Source organism: Somniosus microcephalus, chromosome 14 (assembly GCF_052327205.1).
Source record: "Somniosus microcephalus isolate GS21.2 chromosome 14, FLI_Smic_1.0, whole genome shotgun sequence".
Classification (NCBI taxonomy): domain Eukaryota; kingdom Metazoa; phylum Chordata; class Chondrichthyes; order Squaliformes; family Somniosidae; genus Somniosus; species Somniosus microcephalus.
The window spans coordinates 69,221,599-69,244,242 of record NC_141000.1 but is presented as its reverse complement, the minus strand read 5'-3'; the positions used below and the strand labels follow the sequence as shown (position 1 = coordinate 69,244,242).

At 45.4% G+C, this 22,644-nt stretch overlaps 1 protein-coding gene across 1 annotated transcript in view; it reads right to left on the bottom strand.

Moving 5' to 3' along the window:
- The window catches only part of xk (X-linked Kx blood group antigen, Kell and VPS13A binding protein), a 39,291-nt gene extending 20,678 nt beyond the window's left edge, over window positions 1-18,613 (bottom strand). The window contains exons 1-2 of the mRNA XM_086006616.1: window positions 18,241-18,613; window positions 8,238-8,500 (exon numbers count right to left, since the gene is read on the bottom strand). Of these exons, the coding sequence (XP_085862742.1) occupies window positions 8,238-8,500; window positions 18,241-18,485 (508 nt within the window). The 5' untranslated portion in view covers window positions 18,486-18,613. The remainder of the gene's footprint in view (window positions 1-8,237; window positions 8,501-18,240) is intronic.
- Window positions 18,614-22,644: the final 4,031 nt, after the last annotated feature.

The window sequence follows — 22,644 nt, the reverse complement described above, 5'->3', positions numbered from 1 at the left end:
TCATTGTTAGTTTTGTGCTCTGTGTTATTTTCAATGCTATTTTGTGTTGGTTATTTTTTAAGGATTTTGTCTAAGAATTTTGACTGTCGGAGCTTGTCCAAAACTCTGCTGCCCATATCCTGCACCAAGTACTGCTCATCCATCGCCCTGTCCTTGGTGACTTACATTGGCTCCCAGTCCCACAAAAGCTCAGATTTAATATTTTCATAATTGTGCCCCTCTGTGGCCTCGCCCATTAATTCTGTAACCTCCTCCAGCCCTATAACCCCTCCCCGGAACTTTCTGTTCTTCTGACTTTGACCTCTTGTGCATCTACCTCCGGAACTTGCCTTTGTGGAATTCCACCCCTAAACCCCTCTGCTTCCACAACTCCCTCTTTTCTTTTAAGACTCCTTAAAATCAACCTCTTTGACTAAATTTTTGGTCACCCATCCTAATCTCTACTTCTTTGGCTCAGCATCCATTTTCCTCATGTGTTCGTGAAGACTCCTGGGAGGTTTTTCGATGTTAAAGGCACTGCATAAATACAAATCGTTGTTGTCATGATTCACGGCTACCGCCACGTCCAGCATGGCCGGTTCATACTCACTGGCATTGGGGTGGGGGGGGGGGGGCGGTGGTGGAGGGGGGAGTGGGGAGGGGATGAAGTCTAAACTGAGGAAGATCTTCTCTGATTCAGGTGTCTCCTGCAAGGAGAGAAGTAGTGTTGAGATGCTGGAAACTTGAAGAACTCAGGCGAGTGGACACCCTGCATCATGAGACTAGTTGTGTAGTAAGGCTACTTTGTGGGGGTCACATTTCCAAATGGTCAATGTGGCAGTGCACCCTGCTCCAGTATATGTGAACTTTGGAATGGACTATTTTGTGAGGGTTGAGCATGCAGCCTCAGTCAGGCTGCAAATGGTGAGATGTAACAGTTAGTGGCCTGTGCACTTTTTCCACCCATTTGATATGTACAATGCTGGCTAGCCTTACCTTGGCAGACTTCCTGGGATTATTAACTGTTTCCTCCAGGTCTGTTGAATGCTGGAGACTATACTTACTCTGAAAGCTACCTTCTGCCAAGCAATCTGTACATTTCTTCTGAGAGTGGGGTGTCATAGAATGGCAAAGAGGGCAAACCCCCTTTCCTGCACTTCTTCTCAGAGCACCTCCAAAAAATGCATTTGGTAATGGAGCTCCATTAATGCACCAGTTTCTTTTTCAAAACAGATCATTTATCCTGTGAAGCTTCCTTTACACCCACTTCGGGTGGACAAAATGAGTGTCCTGCACAATTCCTTCCTAAGTGGATGTAAAATGAATGAATGATCATACTTAAATGAAGCTCTCAACTACTTTCAGTGAGAGCATTTTAGGCCAGCCTAAAAGGGTGGTGGACTATCATGCTCAGCATAAAAGTGTTGCAGATCCAGCTATACTGATCTGCTCCTAATTTTCCAGTTCCTGATCACCCAATCCACTCCTGTTCCGCCAGGCATGGCAACAGGAAAGTACAGTATACAGCGGTGGCGGCGGTGGACCTGTGTGGAGCGGGAGCCTGAGGATATAAAGAGGCGGCGAAGCAGGTAGGCTTACCAATCCCTGAGCTCAGAGAGAAGTAAAAAGTAATCGAAGTGTGACATCAGCAGAAAGCAGGTAAGTGATTGGTTGGTGAATATTTCTCTCTTTCTCCTTTTTTTCAAACTTAAATTTTGTGGTTTATAGTTTATAGGGTGTCTGTGGTGTAGCGGGGACTGCTGGTAAACCAGGGCCCTTAAGTATATCATTTAATTGTAGTGTAATTGATGGGATTGATTTGATTTAATTTAATTTGAATTAATTAAAGGGTAAGTCATGGCAGGAGAGCTCGGCCCCGTGGTATGCTCCTCCTGTACTATGTGGGGAATCAGGGACACTTCCTGTGTCCCTGACGACCATGTGTGCGGGAAGTGTATCCAGCTGCAGCTACTGACAGACCGCACTGCGGCACTGGAGCTGCGAGTGGATACATACATGAGCATTCCCGATGCTGAGGACATTGTGGATAGCATGTTTAGGGAGTTGGTCACACCGCAGGTAAAGGCTGCACAGGCAGGAAGAGAATGGGTGACCACCAGGCAGAGTAGTAGGCGCAGGCAAGTAGTGCAGGGGTCCCCTGTGGTTATCCCCCTCTCAAACAGATATACCGCTTTGGATATTGGTGAGGGAGCTGGCTTATCAGAGGAAGGCAGCAGCAGCCAACTTCCTGGCACCGTGGGTGGTTCTGCTGCACAGGACGGGAGGAAAAAGAGTGGGAGAGCTATAGTAATAGGGGATTCTATTGTAAGGGGAATAGATAGGTGTTTCTGCGGCCGCAAACGACACTCCAGGATGGTATGTTGCCTCCCTGGTGCAAGGGTCAAGGGTGTCTCAGAATGGCTGCAGAACATTTTGGAAGGGGAGGGTGAACAGCCAGTTGTCATGGTGCATATAGGTACCCACGATATAGGTAAAAAACGGGATGAGGTCCTAAAAGCTGAAGATAGGGAGTTAGGAGGTCAATTTTAAAATAGGACCTCAAAGGTAGTAATCTCAGGATTGCTACCATTGCCACGTGCTAGTCAGAGTAGAAATAGAAGGATATTTCAGATGAATACGTGGCTAGAGGAATGATGCAAGGGGGAGGGATTCAAATTCCTGGGACATTGGAACCAGTTCTGGGGGAGGTAGGACCAGTACAAACCGGACGGTTTGCACCTGGGCAGGACCGGGACCGATGTCCAAGGGAGAGTGTTTGGTAGTGCTCTGGGGGAGGGTTTAAACTAAAATGGCAGGGGGTTGGGAACCTGAGCAGGGAGACAGAGGAAAGGGAAACAAGGATAGAAGCAAAAGAAAGGAAGGAGAAAAACAAAGGTGGCAGTCAGAGAAATCAAGGGTTTAAATCAAACATGGCCACAGTAAATAATAATTCTAATAGGTGTAAGAGTTTTAAAAAAACAAGCCTGAAGGCCTTGTGTCTTAATGCGAGGAGCATTCATAATAAGGTGGATGAATTAGCTGCGCAAATAGAGGTAAACAGATATGATATGATTGGGATTACGGAAACATGGCTCCAGGGTGGCCAAGGCTGGGAACTCAACATCCAGGGGTATTCAATATTCAGGAAAGATAGGCAAAAAGGAAAAGGAGGTGGTGTAGCATTGCTGGTTAAAGAGGGGATTAACACAGTAGTAAAGAAGGCTATTAGCTCTGATGATGTGGAATCTGTATGGGTAGAACTGAGAAATACCAAGGGGCAGAAAATGTTAGTGAGAGTGGTATACAGACCTCCAAACAGTAATGCGGAGGTTGGGGATGGTATTAAACGGGAAATTAGAGATGCGTGCAATAAGGGCACCGCAGTTATCATGGGTGACTTTAATCTACATATAGATTGGGCTAACCAAATTAGTAACAATACTGTGGAGGAGGAATTCCTGGAATGTATACGAGATGGTTTCCTGGACCAATATGTCGAGGAACCAACTAGAGATCAGGCCATCTTAGACTGGGTATTATGTAATGAGAAAGGATTAATTAGCAATCTTGTTGTGCGAGGCCCCTTGGGTCGGAGCGATCATAATATGATAGAGACTAGGGTCCTGAATTTAAATAAAGGAAACTATGATGGTATGAGGCGCAAGTTGGGTAGGATTGATTGGGGAATGTTACTCAAAGGGTTGACGGTGGATAGGCAATGGCAAACATTCAAAGGTCGCATGGATGAACTATAGAATTTGTTCATCCCTGTTTGGCATAAAAATAAAACAAAAAGGTGACTCAGCCGTGGCTAACAAGGGAAATTAGGGATAGTATAAGATCCAAGGAGAAGACATTTAAATTATCCAGAAAAAGCAGTAAACCTGAGGATTGGGAGCAGTTTAGGATTCAACAAAGGAGGACAAAGGGATTAATTAAGAGGGGGGAAATAGAGTATGAGAGTAAGCTTGCAGGGAACATAAAAACTGACTGTAAAAGCTTTTATAGATATGTGGAAAAAAAGATTGGTGAAGTCAAGCGTAGGTCCCTTGCAGTCAGAATCAGGGGAATTTATAATGGGGAACAAAGAAATGGCATACCAATTAAATACATAATTTGGTTCTGTCTTCACAAAGGAGGACACAAATAACCTCCCAGAGATGTCGGGGAACATAGGGTCTAATGAGAGGGAGGAACTAAAAGAAATCAATATTTGTAGGGAAATGGTGTTAGGGAAATTGACGGGATTGAAGGCCGATAAATCCCCAGGGCCTGATAATCTACATCCTAGGGTACTTAAGGAAGTGGCCCTAGAAATAGTAGATGCATTGCTGGTCATCTTCCAAAATTCGATAGACTCTGGAACAGTTCCCATGGATTGGAGGGTAGCTAATGTTACCCCACTATTCAAAAAAGGCGTTAGAGAGAAAATGGGGAATTATAGACCAGTAAGCCTGACATCAGTAGTGGGGAAAATGGTAGAGTCCATTATAAAAGATGTAACAGCAGAGCACTTGGAAAACAGTGACAGGATCGGACAAAATCAACATGGATTTACAAAAGGTAAACCATGCTTGACTAATCTACTGGAATTTTTTGAGGATGTAACTGGTAGAATAGATAAGGGCAAGCCAGTGGATGTGGTGTATTTGGACTTTCAGAAGGCTTTCGATAAGTTCCCGCATAAGAGATAAGCGTGTAAAGTTAAGGCACATGGGATTGGGGGCAAGGTACCGACTTGGATAAAGAACTGGTTGGCAGACAGGAAGCAATTAGTTGGAATAAACGGCCCTTTTTCCGAGTGGCAGGCAGTGACTAGTGGGGTACTGCAGGGATCGGTCCTAGGACTCCAGCTATTCACAATATATATAAATGATCTTGACGAGGGAACTAGATGTAATATCTCCAAGTTTGCAGATGACACAAAGCTGGGTGGGCGTGTGTGCTGTGAGGAGGATGCCGAGAAACTCCAGTATGATTTGGACAGGTTGGGTGATTGGGCAGAAGCATGGCAGATGCAGTATTATGTGGATAAATGCGAGGTTATCCACTTTGGTGGCAAAAACAGGAAGGCAGATTATTAACTGAACGGCAATAGATTGGGAGAAGGGGAAGTGCAATGAGACCTGGGTGTCCTTGTGCACCAGTCGCTGAAGGTAAGCATGCAGGTGCAGCAGGCGGTTAAGAAGGCAAATAGTATGTTGGCCTTCGTAGCGAGAGGGTTCAAGTTCAAGAACAAGGATGTCTTGCTGCAATTGTACAGGGCCTTGGTGAGACCACACCTTGAGTATTGTGTGCAGTTTTGGTCGCCTTATCTGAGGAAGGATGTTCTTGCCATGGAGGGAGTGCAGCGAAGATTCACCAGACTGATACCTGAGATGGCAGGAATGACGTATGAGGAGAGATTGGGACGATTGGGCTTATACTCGCTGGAGTTTAGAAGAATGAGAGGGGATCTTATTGAAACTTTTAAAATTCTAACAGGACTGAACAGACTGGATGCAGGAAGGATGATCCCGATGGCCGGGGAGTCCAGGACCAGGGGTCACAGTCTAAGGATAAGGGGTAAGCCATTTAGGACAGAGATGAGGAGGAATTTCTTCACCCAGAGAGTGGTGAACCTGTGGAATTCTCTACCACAGAAGGCAGTGGAGGCCAATTCATTAAATATATTCAAGAAGGAGTTGGATATATTTCTTAATGCTAAAGGGTTAGGGGGAGAAAGCAGGGACAGGGTACTGAATTTGGATGATCAGCCATGATCTCATTGAATGGCGGAGCAGGCTCGAGGGGATGAATGGCCTACTCCTGCTCCTATCTCCTATCTTCTATGTTTCTATGTCTAATTGGAGGTAAACTTCTTCATTTACCACATCTTCTCCCATTCTTTTTAACTTTGGTGGTATTCTGTACAATTGGCTTCTGCCCTGCTTCTAGATTTCTCAATAAGAATATTTGCAGTTGCACGCATCTGAGGTAGTCACAATAAAAACTTACATTTTTCATGGAGCAGCGCTCCGAAAGCTTGTGATTTCAAATAAAACTGTTGGACTATAACCTGGTGTTGTGTGACTTCTTACATTTTTACATTTTTCAGTCATTTAAAACACAAGTTAAGTGTAAAATATTTCACTTTGGGTATGTGTTTTACAAAAACTTAAGGCTGGATTTTACGAACCTCGGCAGGTTCATGGCAGATCCCGGCCCCGCGGCTGTCTCCATCCCGGCCTCTGAAATGAATTTCCCGAGATTGGTCTTGTTAAGCTCGCCCAGCGCGTTTCCCGGCCAATTGAATGAAGCGGATCTGGTGACGTCGCGTGATGACGCGTCATCAGCCGGTTTCCTTAAAGGGACCATGCGCAAACTGATTTTGACATTTGTGCTGTCAGTGTTCTACAGCATTGGGGTGCTGTAAACACTGACAAGCACTGCACAGAGGTGCAGGGCTGCACCAAGGCTCTCCCATGACTCCCTCCATGTGCTTATAGAGGGAGTCACAGCATACAGGGAGGCCCTCTTCCCTTCCCATGGGCAGAAGAGACCTCCCTAGGATATCAACACAGCCTGGTTGCACATTGCAGAGGAGGCCACAAGCAGGAATGTGGTCAGGAGGACCTGGGTGCAGTGTCGTAAATGCTTCAATGATCTCAGTAGATCACAAAATGTTGGTACAAAGCCACACTCAACCTCATCCTGTTGTGCCTCTCATCACATCCCCATCACTCTGCTTTCCCTACCCTACTCCTGCACATCCTTACTCACACCAACTTAACTTGCACCTCCACCCATCCCTCTCTATCTACATTATCACTTCCCCATCTCACTAGCCACCCCTCACACTCACCCTCATCCTAGTGCAATCATACCAACTGACAACACACAAGGGTAGGCACTTGGGTGTTTTATGCAATGTTCATGTAAAGTTTCTGTTAATGTGGTGTCAAACATTGAAACCTTTATTTTCAACACGTTGCGTTCTTGGACAGATGTGTGCGCACCTTTGGAAGTGACTTAGTGAGTTACAGTGAATGGTGAGACATAATAGTACCTCCCGCAATGGTGATGAGTGTGAAAGGAATAGCTTGGGCATTGTAGGGATGCTTTATGGTATTGTTGCGTGGTGGTGCCAACCATGCGTATCATATGGCAGCCAGGGTGTACAGTGTCAAGTGAAGTAAATCTGACCATGGTGAGGCCATCCCTGGCCTCTTGGGCAGCAATGTGGTCGGGTGCTGATACCCTGTGTCCTGTGCAGCATCAGTTGATTGCGGAGAAGGTAGGTGTTGTTGTTGGTGCTGCTGGTGTGCCTGGTGATGTTGGTGTTGGGGCTGATCATGGTGGGATTCTTCGGATCAAGGTGAGAGAGTTTCAAGGGCACCCTTGCTGATGGAATAAGTGGCAGGTGAAGTAGAAATGACAGAAGTGATATGTCAATGGTGAGAGAGGTAATGAGGTCAGACTGGATGGAGACTTGTGTAAAGACTTGCAGCATCCTGAATCTGTAGTGGGAATGCAGTTTAGAGAATCTGGTGGTTAAGGGAACATTTCTCAATCAGCTGGGAGCTTTGACTTGACAGTTGAAGCTGTCAACTCATCAGCTGATTCAATGGCCACTGACCTCACGCCTCAGCTTCACAGACGAGGTCTAGGCACAGCGGGAAAGCGGTGGGCGACCAGTCAAATCCAAAAAGCTGGGGAAAGACCATTGATAAGTGGCTGTAAACAAGCCACTAATGATTTTAATTGCCCCCCCCCCGCCCCCGCTGCGTGTCGGGTCTGCTCAGTGTTGACAGACCCGACATTTGGTAAAGGCGCGTGGCAGCGAGTTCACAGCGGGGTCCCGACTTGCTGGGGGAAAAAACACTTTTCTACCCGACCCGCCATCAATCGCGCCCGCTGATCCATCGGAAAATTCAGCCTTTAGTGTTCTAAGGGGGTTATTCCAGTTACATGAATAATAGCAGAAGAATTGTTTTGATTCTTTTGAACACATTTGTGATGTTGCTATCCCTGGTGACCAGAGTAATTCTTTGACGATAATAGATTATAGTTTAAAGATTTCTTTTAATAATAAAAATTAAAAGAAAAATGCAGCACCAGATTCAATAGCAGAGCTACTGATCCCTGAATATAACGGGAGCATCTGACCTAATAACAGACCTTCATCCAATTAGTCTAGAGTGAATTCAAGCCCAGGTCCCAAAGGTGTAAGTAACTTTAGCTAAATGTGCAATTCCAGCATTACAAACAATACGTACCTCTACCAGGAGTTATAATCTGTTCCTTTACACTAACATACAGCTGGAGGGTAAGCTGGGGTGCAGAGCCTATGAAAGCCTGAATCACCGAAGTCCGGTTAAAAGCAGCTCTGTGTGTGAACATTTTGCCTTCAGCTTGACCCACTTCCTTCTCAATTTCTTCGGAGTAGCCATGTTTTTGCATCTGTCTCTTTCTGGTAATACTGACATAAGGTTCTTCAACTTTACCAACATTAAGGTAGATGCAAAATGCTTCAAGACACCTGAAAATATTAAAGAGAAAGGAGAATAAAAAAGTATCCTGAAGCTCTGTTAAATTGGTGTATCACTTTAAGATGCAAAATCTGCTCCAATTCATACTGTGAGGAAGCTGGGAGGAATGATTGATTTCAAGCCTCAGCTGCTAAATAATTACTATGATACTGAGTCCTGATGTAGAACCTGTAAAGTCTGTGGGTTGTGCAGTAAATAAATACACAGACTTTTGAAGTACAAACAAACAGGTCTTTACTATTCAGAGGTCAGGGCGAATCTGCCCTAGTTATCCTGTAACATCACTTATATACTGGTGTGGTCACTGTCGGTATTACCGTATACAGAAGCCAATCAAATAGTGCCACACCTAAAGTAGTTCTCTTAAAGGTGAACGGTTACACTCAATCGTTCCCTTAAAGGTAGACGGGTACATACACTACAATCCTCCCTTTTTAGCTTATTACTTACAGGGTCCCCGTTAAACATACATATCTTCAACTTCACATAACAATTTACAGATATACTCTCGGTGGAGAACAAACAATTTACAGAGATAATTCCGGTGGAGTCAACGTCATATAAAACAGTTTACAGATATACTTTCGGTGGGAACAGTTCACAGGTTCAGTCTCTGCGGAAACAGTTCATAGATTCAGTCTCTGATCTTGACTCATTCCGAACAGCATCTCTTTGGTGTAGCCGGTTCACGTGGCTAGCGTGACTCCTCCATAGCCTTTTTCTTAACGTAACAGCTTGACCTTCCGTCCTGTTGAACCAGCAGTGCGGACTTTTACAACCAACTGGCTGTCTTGATAATTTTTGGGTTTTCAACTAATTTAGCTCCTTTCATGGTGTCCCGCCTGAGATGATAGTATTTTAGACAGTTATTATCTCCTGCTTCTTCTTTTTCTTTTCTGCCTTTTTGAAACTCTCGGAGCTCCTTTCTCTGCGGCCATCTGTAGCGCCACCAACTCTCTATGTTCATTAGACCTTAAGTGCTTCATGCGGATTTCTGTACTTTGGGAGTTTTCATCACAAACTGGGCAGACCAGATCTTCGTAATATTCAGTGTCACTCAATAGGTCATGATAGTATTCGGGGTCGTCCTGAGTTAGGCCAGTGAGGGGCCCTTCTACTTCCTTCTTATCCAACTGGACGTTAGCCGACGGTGGTTCCTTCTCTGACCATCTTTCTTGAAAAGGCTTCTTCAAGCATTCATATTCATCCCGCTCTTCCTGGGATGTCTGCCATTCCTTCACGCCTGGCCTCATTTGTGAGTTCAATACCTTCCCTTCCATCGGGGATTCCGTTATCAGGCTATTTAATCCTTCTACTGAAGTAGCTGTTTCCGCATTCTTCTGTTCCCCTTGACGTAATTCAGCATACTTTTGACATCCATGTGCAAGCTGTGTTGCCCCCTCAGCTCTCTCCGTGACTTTTGGAAGCTCCGAATTCTTTCCCTTTGAAACCTGAAACTCGTGTTCCCATTTTGGAGTCTTGTCCCTCAGCGTGTATAAGAGTTGGCTGGCCGTTAACTCTTCTACGGGGACACTGTGGATTAGCGCCTTCTCCATTTCATCCACCTTTCCCTCCAATGTTTTCACCTTCCTTTCCTCCGGTCCTTTGGTTTTAAGCGCTCGAAGAAATTGCGCCTTGGTGTTCTCTAACTCCTGATCAGGGGCCATTCCTACAGTCTCTGTGTTCCTTCCATTGGCCTTTCCTTCCACTGCCCGGATTCCTAGTTGAATATGTTCTTCAAGTTGTTGGACCTCTGCCATTGCCGCCTCATATTTGTCTTGGGTTTCCTTCAATAATTTAACGAGTTCTTGGACATCTTGAATTTCACGTTCTGCTATGTCTTCCACCTCTAATTTTCCATCTACGGATGGAATCTCTACCGATGAGTCTGTCTTGGCCTTGAGCTCATCAAGAATTTCCTGCAGCCTTTGGACTTCTTGCTCATGTTCAACCTTTAGTTGTTCATATGCTTCTACTAAAACTAGCTTTTCGGAGGTTGCCGAGTTAATCCCCTCCAGAATTGTAGCCTGGGCCTGTTCATACTGTTCTTTCCACTTCTCACACTCTGCTTGTAGGGAGTCGTAGAGAAGAACTGGAATAAAATCCCGGCTTCCTGAAGATTCCTCTTCATTTGCTTCTTTCGCAATTTCCTGTTGGAGTTCAGCCAAGGCTGCTATGCTATCTGCCTCTTGAAGTCTCACTGCCATCAAATCTTCTTTATTCTTGCAGTCTATCTCAGTCATTTTCCCTTTATTTTCATTTAACTGAGTGATAAGCTCCTCTTGCAACATGGCCACATTATTCACATCAGGTAAAGAAGCGTTTCTCTTTTCCATGTCCAAGATTTTTTTCTGCATCTCTTTACGTGCACACTGCGATTCAGCTTCTCTTAACCTTGCCTGCCCTAGCTCCGTCTCCAATTGCAGAACAAAATCCTCAGTGTAGCGTGGTTTGCCTTTATGCTGTATCTCTAGAACATGCAAATATTCTAACTCCTGAACATCATAAGGGAGGCGTGATCGGTGAATTGGTCACGATGGCTCTATGGTCGCTCTCTGCTTGAGCCAGCAGGTTCTGTTGTCTTTCCAGACTCTCCCATTCGGTGTCATAGAACTTTTTCATTGTTTTCATCTCCTGTACGAGACGGTAACTTAATTGTTCGAATTGTTGTCGTACTTTGAAATAACGTTGAGTTCGAGCTCGGTGTTCCTCCGTAATGCATATGTCTGTGACTTGAACAGACTCAGAATTCTCTGTCTTTATGCACGCCATCGTTTTTCCAACCTTAGTCAGTGAGTTCATGTTAACCTTGTTTTTCATACGTGGGCTGGACTTATCGTCTTCCGGCTCAGAGTCTGAGCTGCTTGTCTGCACCGAGTCCTCACTCGTCATTGCTTGTTGGTAGTGCCATTCCATGTCTATTTTCTTGATCCACTCCCATCCTAGAAGTGCTGGTCCTCCCTCATGTAGTACATACAAGTTCATTCTTGGGTGTTCTTTACCCCTATCTCTCACCTTGACTCTTATTTTTCCCATGGGGTATACTTTATGCCCCGTGTATGTCTGCAATACGAACTTGGTATCTCTTAAGGGTATGTGTGAGAATAGCCGGTGGTAATCCCCTCGATTTATGACTGATACAGCTGATCCAGTGTCCAACTCCATTTTCACTTGGACTCCAGCTATTTTTAGCATGACCCAGATAGTTTGTAGGTCAGCTTCCTTACTCACATGGTGGATACTCAGACTACCCAGCTCCTGGCCGTTTGGATCTGAGTCTGGATTCTGTTCGTCTGAACTCTTCTCAGCCCCCTTGTATACCTTGTTGTACTTTTCTTGTGATGGCTTCCTTTGGTTGTTGGTCTTCTTCCCTAACCGGCATACCTTAGCGATGTGACCCAGTTTGCCACATTTCCTACATTCTTGGTTCTTAAACCAGCATTGATTCTGGTCGTGTGTTGTCTTCCCACAACGATAGCATTTTGTTGTACTCGAGGTAATTTGGTCCACCCCGAGCGCCGCCGCCTTTAGTTGCATTTCCGCCATTCCTTTCGCTGCGGCTTCGTGTGATGCGGCTATAAGGACAGCCCTGTCAAGTGTAAGGTCGTTCTCTTCTAGTAGGCGCTTTTGCGTCCCTTCCTTGGACAATCCGCCTACGAACTTGTCTCGCAGTGCCTCTGTCAGATTCCCTCCGAACTGGCAGTATTTCGCTAGCCTACGCAGTTCGACCAAGTATTCTGCGTTGTTTTCGTCTTTCCGTTGCGTTCTTGCATAGAATTTGAATCGTTCAGCCAACATCAACGGTGTGGGGTTCAAGTGGTCCTTCAGAACAACCACAATCTCTTCGAAAGACTGATCCGCCGGTTTAGCTGGTGCTAGTAAACCCTTCAAGAGCCCGTATGTCTTTGCGCCCATCGAGTTTAACAATGTTATCGCCTTGTCGTCTTCCTCTATTTTGTTGGCTTCACAATAGATCTCGATGCGTTCCACGTACGTGGCCCAGTCTTCTATTTCAGAATTAAAGTCGTTAATATTCCCTCGCTTAGGCATTTTTCTTACCTTGGGAGCAGCACCAGTATTTCTTTAAGTATTACTTATTATCTTTTTTTTTTCTTTTCTAAAATGGCGGTTTTCCTACGAAAATGGCGGTTTCCCGCTCTTCCCTTCTCTCTCTCTCTCTCTCTCTCTGCCCACTTCAATGGCAGTTAAGATGGCGGTTCTTTTCCCGCGAAAATGGCGGTTTCCCGCTCTTCCTTTCTCTCCCCGCCCACTTCAATGGCGGTTTCCCGCCTCTGTCGTCTTCTCCGCCTAATGGCGGCTTTCCGCGTTTCTCCCTGGTGTAAGGGATACGCTTTCCCCACAGTGGACAGGTTCAGCCGCTGGGCTGGCTCTCGCACGGCTCCCCTTACTCGGCTCTGTCTTTTCCTCCCGCCCGCACGGCTCTACCGGCGCTGGGTACACCCCGTTAATGGAGGACAGTTCAGCCGCTGGACTGGCTCTCGCGCAGTCTCTCTCTCCCCGTGCTCGGCTCTGTCTCTCCCTCTCCCGCACGTTCGGTTCTACCGGCTCTGGGTACTCCGTAGGTGGAGAACAGTTCAGCCGCTGGACTGGCTCTCGCGCAGTCTCTCTCCCCGTTCTCGGCTCCTGTTCGCTCTCCCACTCCCGCACGTTCGGTTTTGCCGGCTCTGAGTACCCCGTTGGTGGAGAACAGCTCAGCCGCTGGACTGGCTCCTCGCAGTCTCTCACTCCGCACCCGGCTCTCACCCGCACGGTTCCCGTTCGCCTCCCCAGCCCTCTCGCAGACCGGTGTTTCCCTCCCCGGCTGCGGCTGGGTTTCTCCTCCCGCGCCTACTCGCAGGTTCAGCGCTTCGTGGCTGCGGTCGCTGCCCGGATTTTTCCCGCCGATCGCGGTCCGGCTGTCACCCGACGCCGTTGGACCCGACTTTTGGCCGGTACAGCTCCCCCTCGACCGAGGTCGAGTGCTCTGCCCTTCTCCTCCGGATACTTCTACCCCTTCCCCTACTCACAGTCTCTTCGGCCGCCTTGTTTCTTGCTGGTCGGCTCACTCCACACCGTGGTAGCAGGGTAATCAGTGCCTGTTGCTGATGAAGCTTTTGTTGCTAGTCTTCCAGCTTCTGTAAAGTACCACACTTCTTGTTGTTGTAGCCTCGTGTTTTCTTTTGGTAGCACGACGAGGGCGGTTGCCTCTCTTCGACGCTCTTTGTTACTTTGCTATTCTTGCCGCAGGGTACGATCGGACTCGTCGCCACTGTAAAGTCTGTGGGTTGTGCAGTAAATAAATACACAGACTTTTGAAGTACAAACAAACAGGTCTTTACTATTCAGAGGTCAGGGCGAATCTGCCCTAGTTATCCTGTAACATCACTTATATACTGGTGTGGTCACTGTCGGTATTACCGTATACAGAAGCCAATCAAATAGTGCCACACCTAAAGTAGTTCTCTTAAAGGTGAACGGTTATACTCAATCGTTCCCTTAAAGGTAGACGGGTACATACACTACAGAACCCATTTCCCTGCTGACTAAATGACTCTGTTTGTAAAAGGGTGGTTTCTCCAGCAGACTGTCACAAGCCTTTTCACTCCTGCCGCTCTGCTAGAGATGCAATAGTTTTACCAGCACTTACCAATGTCATGCCTCGTCCATTTTCCAATGTCCTTGTGTGTGCTGGCTCTGAAGGCTGCCCCATGTACTCCATAAACACATTTTTAGCTGACAAGTAGAGAAGAACATAACATCTGCCTCAAGAACATGACTGGTGTCTCCCTGCACATTCCTGCTACATTATAGTTGGCTTGCACCATCTTACTCTGCTTCTCTTAGTTGATATCTGTATACCAGCTGAAGAAAAGTGTGAGCTTAAAGTTTAAATTTTTTTAATTAAATTACTGTGCGCATGTGAGCACTGCAATGAAATAATTATTATCTCACGGGTCGGAGACAAATCTACACCATTATAGCCCCAATTCTCGGGCCAAGCTTTCTGCAAGGGCAGTTCCCCAATGGAAACATGGGATCGTGGAATCACCCCTATAATTATTTAGAGCTGTCCCTTCAGATCATTCAATCTTGGATTACAAAGAACCTTAAAACAATTTCAAAATAGGAACATTACTGGCACTTTGCCTGTGCACACATTTGTTTTTTTATTATTAAATCTTCATGCCATTTCTCACGTGAAGCCCAGTGGCTCTACTTAGCATCAAACATTATAATAATTTGATATTATTCAATCTGCCATTCTTTTACAATAGCATTAACATAAATCGATTTGATTTTAAAAGAGGAATGGCTCTACTATTGACTGTTTGATTTTAGTGCCAGCTGACATAGATCTAGTTCTCAGGAACAAAGTTTAAAGTTTCCCAACCGTTATCAACGTTTCAGTAGCAAAACTGAAGTCCATGGGAATCAGGGGGGAAATTCTCCACTGGCTGGAGTCATACCTAGCAAAAAGAAAGATGGTTGTGGTTGCTGGAGGTCAATCATCACATCCCCAGGACATCGCTGCAGGAGTTCCTCAGGGCAGTGTCCTAGGTCCAACTATCTTCAGCTGCTTCATCAATGATCTTCTCTCCATCATAAGGTCAGAAGTGGGGATGTTCACTGGTGATTGCACAGTGTTCAGTTCCATTCGCAACTCCTCAGATAATGAAGCAGTATATGCCCACATGCAGCAAGACCTGGATGACATTCAGGCTTGGGCTGATAAGTGGCAGGTAACATTCGCGTCACACAAGTGCCAGGCAATTACTATCTCCAACAAGAGAGTGTCTAACCACCGCCCCTTGACATTCAACGGCATTACCATTGCCAAATCCCCCAACATCAACATCCTGGAGGATTACCATTGACCAGAAACTTAACTGGACCAGCCACATAAATACTGCTGCTACAAGAGCAGGTCAGAGGCTGGATATTCTGTGGCGAGTGTCTCACCTCCTGACTCCCCAAAGCCTTTCTGCCATCTACAAGGTACAAGTCAGGGGTGTGATGGAATACTCTCCACTTGCCTGGATGAGTGCAGCTCCAACAACACTCCAGAAGCTCAACACCATCCAGGACAAAGCAGCCTGTTTGATTGGCACTCCATCCACCACCAGCGCACCATGGCTGCAGTGTGTACCGTCTACAAGATGCACTGCAGTAACTCGCCAAGGCTTCTTCGGCAGCACCTCCCAAACCCGCGACCTCTTCCACCTAGAAGGACAAGGACAACAGGCACAAGGGAACACCATCACCTCCAAGTTCCCCTCCAAGTCACACACCATCCTGACTTGGAAATATATCTCCATTCGCTGGGTCAAAATCCTGAACTCCCTCTCTAACAGCACTTTGGAGTACCTTCACCACACGGACTGAAGCGGTTCATTCTCAAGGGCAATTAGGGATGGGCAATAAATGCTGGCCTTGCCAGCGACGCCCGCATCCCAGGAACAAACAGGCATATGTTCACTGGCAGTACTTTCACATACAGCCATTGATTCACTGTCTCCATACTCCAACATTAATTGCTTACTCAGTCTTCACTGTCCCTGGTTTTCCACAGGGATATTTCCCCGTTCTCCAAAGGAAAGTCATCTGTGGTTGATGCATTTGAGTTAACGTCACATACAAATCTGCTAGCACACACTCACGATTGATAGTGGTGAGGTCTTCCCAAAAGATTGGATTACTGCACCTTCTTTATCCTGCGTTGCCCTTACCCAGTGTCTTCAACCTTTTTTTGTTGACAAATAAACGCTTCAAGAGAATGTTATGTGTAGGCCTCCCACTGCACTGTTTTTGGTGAATTGGAGGGTGTATTGATCTTTAACAAAAGGAGGATTATCAACAAAGTGTGATTGGGATAGTATTACATGAAGTGCAAACTATATGCAATACTTAATATATTAAAAGATATTGCAATCTAATTATTTTGTCTGGTATTTTATTGTTTAATCATTATGACCTGCTACTGAGTATTGGAACTGGCGAATGACCTTTAAAATAAAGCATATAATTATTTATTTTAATAGAGCGGGGATGAAGGGTTATTTATACATATGATATACAATGCTATACTTTCCCAACATGGTTAATACAATCCGCACTATCTGCTCGCCATTATCTACAGCCACGATCTACTGCTGCTAGTGAAACTTTAATAAAGAGCTATAATAATTCCGTCAGCATCCATTGCAACACAAGCAGCTCAGCGTGATAAAAGGCCGACAATGAAAGGAACTGCTTGCTTAGACACGCCTGGATAAACACACAGTGATGGCTCAACACGAACAGGTTAACATACCAGAGACTAACACAATGTTGCTGAAACAGAATATTACAAAGATCACTGCGTGAAATATCATTTTTTGCATTGCTGTTTAATTTCGACGCAACCCCCTCCCCACTAGCCACATCTTCCGTGGCCTTTTATAGAGATGCCTATTGCTATTTAATAATGCTATGGTTTTTTTCTAATAGACACATTCATATACGTGATAAGGTGATTTTATTATAGTAACCTTTGGACTGTATCACCTTTAGCTGTCAAATCTTCTAGAAGGATAAAGGCGTTGCTGCTGGAGCTCCATGATGGGTGATTCCTGAAAAGCTGAGTGTGGGGGCAAAGCTAGCTATCCCTTGGAATTCTGAATTCTCGGCCTAACATTTCTGTGTCGAGTTTTAAATTTCATTGTGGTGGTGTGTCAGTGTGGAACCTGTCTCTGTGCAGAATGCCCTTTGTATTATGCATAAATGTTCAGGTTGCAGTTTCCGGTTCATCGGGTCCAGTTACAGCGAGGAAGGATGGACAGTGGCAAATTATTATTTCATATAAATGGCTACTTGGTGATTTTGCTGTCGAAATATTTTTACCCGGAGATGATTTTCTTCCTAAAACGTTTAATGCAAACTTCAATACACAGAAATGAGCCCACGCGCTACTCAAGAATCCAGTCGCTAACCTGATTTAGTCCAGCTGAACAGTGTTTGAAAATCAAAATAATTGAATGCAGCGATGATCTATGGTCCTACAAGCCGAGGCAGGCCCACAGAAAGTCCCACGGTGTGCATGGATACATAGAGTGTCACCGCGTATTTTTCAATATTACTCACACCTCCTATAAGGAGACACTGGATATTCTTAATTCACCAAATATTTGTCATTCGCCCTGTTATCTGCAGAAACAGGACCCCCTCCTTTTTACATGCATTTTCCTCTATTATAATCAGATTTTATGCGATTTTTATGCATATTTGCTCTGCTGTTTAAATGTTGTGTCACGGAGGCAAATGAAATCGGAAACGAGAGCGCTGAGTTAGTTGGTTAGTGAACCGAATCTGCGTGAAACAGCTTCGGGTTAAAGCATAGCAACATAAGCAATAATTCTTATCCTTTATTCTCCCCATTTTGATGACAACATCGAATTCGTAACATTGTTGGTGTTGAGGGCATGGTGCTGAGGGCAGTGTTCGTAGCTAACTCAAAACTGATATGTACAAACGATCCCATCTTAACAGTGATCCCAACTTCTCTCTTCACCGCCGAGACACCCGAACACAGAAAAGAAAGCGTGTGTTCCCCGATAAATGCACTTGCAATCAGTATCGCGCACAGCATCTCGTCACACGTCCTGGTCCATCTCCGAGTCACATCTCTCAGACGCGCCGATTCCTGACCCCGACCAGGGGCAAAAAAATCTCCAATAGATTGAAAGGCGCCTACCTGACGAATGGTCCGAGTTGCAGCAAATGAAGGAACAACACCAGGGGTCTGTCCCTGCTCACATCCCGGTGGACGAAGGTTAGAGTGAACTGGACCAGGATCGATGGCACCAGGGCGAAGACCAGCGTGAGCCCCTGCCAGATCCTGTCCCCAGCAGATCTGTAGGTGCTGCTGAGATACAGGGCTGCCACCATCTCAGCAGCGAAGAGAAAGACCGACACGAAGATACCGCCCGGGGGTTTCATCCTCAACACGTTCGCTGGGGGGTAGGGGGATGGTTCAATAACCGCGAGAAAAACTGGATACACCCATTGCCTCTGGTGCTGATTGTCGCTGAACTGCTGCAGACAGAGGAGGTGGTTCGGTACATGGGTTCAGTAATATTCCACTAGGGGGAGTCTTCCAGACCGGCAATCTCAGACCTGGCCACCCTCATCCCAATCTGACCCAGTCTTATTGCTGACAGAGACTGCGCTATGTGCAACCTAGGGTTTTAGATTTTCCGACAGTCAAATATTCGGAGTGACAATAACACCGACCACAGAGTAATAATAATAGTATATATATAAGATAAAATGGACAAAAAACGAGAGTACTATTAAGAGAAGAATGCGGGCTTGTTTATAAATGGCAGTTTTCAATGCATTGCCCATCAATACTGGATATGTGGAAAGATTCACCATATAACTTCGGTGGGGTTGAGATGAGTGTTATTGCATCTTATCTAGTCATTTTGGATAATAATCCACAGTATTATACAGATGGCTTTGTGCCATCTGTATTTGATAATTTCAATGAGTTTGGGTTCTAAATGATACATTTAAAAAGGACCAATATTCTGTAAATTGTTGCTAATATGGTCCATTTACAATTTCCACAGGTATCTATAGCAGCCAATGCATCTCCTGCAAATGGCTTCTTTTACCTCCACAATCTCACTTCCAGAGTTCCTCAAGGGCTCTGCTTGGCCCCTATCATTATTTACATACTGCCTCTCAGTTACATCATTCACAGGCATGGGGTTCAACTCCTAGATAGAAACATAGAAACATAGAAGATAGGAGCAGGAGTAGGCCATTCGGCCCCTCGAACCTGCTCGCCATTTAACGAGATCATGGATGATCATCCAAATTCAGTAACCTGTCCCTGCTTTCTCCCCATATCCCTTGATCCCTTACTCCTTCTTGAATATATTTAATGAATTGGCCTCAACTGCCTTCTGTGATAGAGAATTCCACAGGTTCACCACTCTCTGGGTGAAGAAATTCCTCCTCATCTCTGTCCTAAATGGCTTACCCCTTACCCATAGACTGTCACCCCTGGTTCTGGACTCCCCGGCCATCGGAAACATCCTTCCTGCATCTAGTCTGTCTAGTCCTGTTAGAATTTTATGTTTCAATGAGATCCCCTCTCATTCTTCTAAGCTCCAGTGAATATAAGCCAAATCGATCCAATCTCTCATTATACATCATTCCTGCCATCCCAGGTATCAGTCTGGTGAATCTTCGCTGCACTCCCTCCATGGCAAGAACAGCCTTCCTCAGAAAAGGTGACCAAAACTGCACACAATACTCAAGGTGTGGTCTCACCAAGGCCCTGTGCATGGTAAGACCTCCTTGCTCCTGTACTCGAATCCTCTCATAGAAACATAGAAGATAGGAGCAGGAGTAGGCCATTCGGCCCCTCGAGCCTGCTCCACCATTCAATGAGATCATGGCTGATCATCCAAATTCAGTACCCTGTCCCTGCCTTCTCCCCATATCCCTTGATCCCTTTAGCCTTAAGAAATATACCTAACTCCTTCTTGAATATATTTAATGAATTGGCCTCAACTGTCTTCTGTGGTAGAGAATTCCACAGTGCGAGTTAGCAGAGAGTGCTGTGAGTTTGGGTAAGTGTGAGAGTTCTTTAATTGTTATTTCTCTTTAAATCATTCTTGATAAGATTACTTAAGCAGTTTAAGTAAAGGGGAAAAGTTAAATATTTGGGATTCTGTTGGTTTAAGAAGAGTAAAACAAGGTTACACTGCAGTAGGAGTAAATTGGCACAGCAGGCAGTGGAAACCAGTTTTCTAACAAATCAGCAGGGGTGACTCATTTGGCTGTAAACAAACAAACAATATAAAAAGACCAGGCTAGTGCGAGTCAGCAGAGAGTGCTGTGAGTTTGGGTAAGTGTGAGTTAGGGTAAGTGGGGTGTTAGGTGCTCTTTTCAAACTTTAACTCTGTGGGTTGTAGTTAATAAGGCCTTTCTGGTGCAGAGTGACGTTGGTAAACCATTTAACTGGTGTAATTAGAGGGATTGATTTAATTTAAACCCAATTAATTAAAGGGGATACTAGCATCTAAAATCGGGCAGAGGGTGTCCATAACTAACAATAAAAAATTTAATTAATTACATAGAATGGAGCAGGTGATGTGTTACTGTTGCGATATGTGGGAGCCGGTCGACCCCATTCAGGCTCACGGTGATTACGTCTGTGACAAGTGTCTGCTGCTACAGGAACTCCAGCTCCGTGTTGATGAGCTGGAGTCTGAGCTTCAGACACTGCGACACATCAGGGAGGGGGAGAAGTACCTGGACTCTGTGTATCAGGAGGTGGCCACACCTATGAAGTTAATTAATTCAGATGTAGCCCATGGTCAGGGACAGGATGGTGTGACTACGAGTGAGGCAGGTACGGGGATCCAGGAGGTAGAGCTGGAGGAGCCGCAGCCCTTGCTCTTGTCCAACAGGTTCGAGGTTCTTACTCCCTGTGGGGACAGGAGCAGGGACTGCAGGGAGGATGAGCAACCTGGCCACAGCACCGTGGAATGGGGGCCATTCAAGAGGGGGGAGTAAATAGAAATGTTGTAGTGGTAGGGGATAGTATTATTAGGGGGATAGATAGAGTTCTCTGCAGCCGAGAGCGAGAGTCCCGAAGGCTGTGTTGCCTACCTGGTGCCAGGGTTAAGGACATCTCCTCTGGGCTGGAAAGAAACTTGCAGTGGGAGGGGGTGGATCCAGTTGTCGTGGTCCATGTTGGTACAAATGACATAGATAGGACTAGGAAGCCGGTTCTGTTAAAGGAATATGAGCAGCTAGGGGTCAAATTAAAAAACAGAACCTCAAGGGTAATAATCTCTGGATTATTACCTGAGCCACGAGCGAATTTGGCTAGGACAAATAAAATTAGAGAGTTAAATGTGTGGCTCAAAGACTGGTGTGGGAGAAATGGGTTTTGCTTCCTGGGACACTGGCACCAGTACTGGGGCAGGAGGGAGCTGTTCCATTGGGACAGGCTTCACTTGGCCAGTGCTGGGACTAGAGTCCTGGCGGATCATATAACTAGGGCTGTAGAGAGGGCTTTAAACTAACTAGTGGGGGGGAGGTTCCTAGAGAGCAAATAATAAAAATGACAACAGGAAACATCATAGACTTAGGTAGCAGTGGGGAAATTAAAAACCAGAGCGTGTCAGGAAGGGGCAGAAGGTATGGAGTAAAAGGTAAAGTAATAAAAAGGGCAAAAGCAGGAACTAAGCGTCACAAAACATATTTGAAAGTTCTCTATCTGAATGCATGTAGCATTCGTAACAAAATAGACGAGTTAATGGCACAAATAACTATATATGGGTATGATCTTGTGGCCATTACAGAAACATGGCTGCAGGGTGACAATGCCTGGGAACAAAACATACCAGATTATTTAACGATCAGGAAGGACAGGCAGGAAGGAAGGGGAGGTGGGGTGGCTATGTTAATAAAGGAAGGAATCACTGTAATACAGAGAAATGATATTGGGTCAAAAGATCAGGATAATGAAACAGTTTGGGTGGAGGTAAGGAATAATAAGGGGAAAAAACACTAGTGGGCGTAGTCTATAGGCCTCCGAACAGTTGCAACTCTGTTGGACGGAGTATCAATCAGGAAATAGTTGAGGCTTGTAATAAGGGAACATCTATAATTATGGGGGATTTTAACTATCATATTAATTGGACAAATCAAATTGGGCAGGGCTGCCTTGAGGATGAGTTCATTGAGTGTATTAGGGATGGGTTTCTTGAGCAGTATGTAACTGAACTGACCAGGGGGCAAGCAACCTTAGATCTGGTCCTGTGTAACGAGACAGGATTAATTAAATATGTCCTAGTAAAGGATCCCCTTGGAATGAGTGACCATAACATGGTTGAATTCCATATTCAATTAGAGGGCGAGAAGGTTGGATCTCAAACAAGCGTGCTAAGCTTGAATAAAGGAGACTATGAAGGTATGAGAGCAGAATTGAGTAGAGTTGATTGGGAAAATAGATTAAAGGGTAAGACGATACATGATCAGTGGTGTACATTTAAGGAGTTATTTTACAACTTCCAAAAAATATATATTCCACTGAGAAGAAAAGGGTGTAAAAGAAAAGACAGCCATCCGT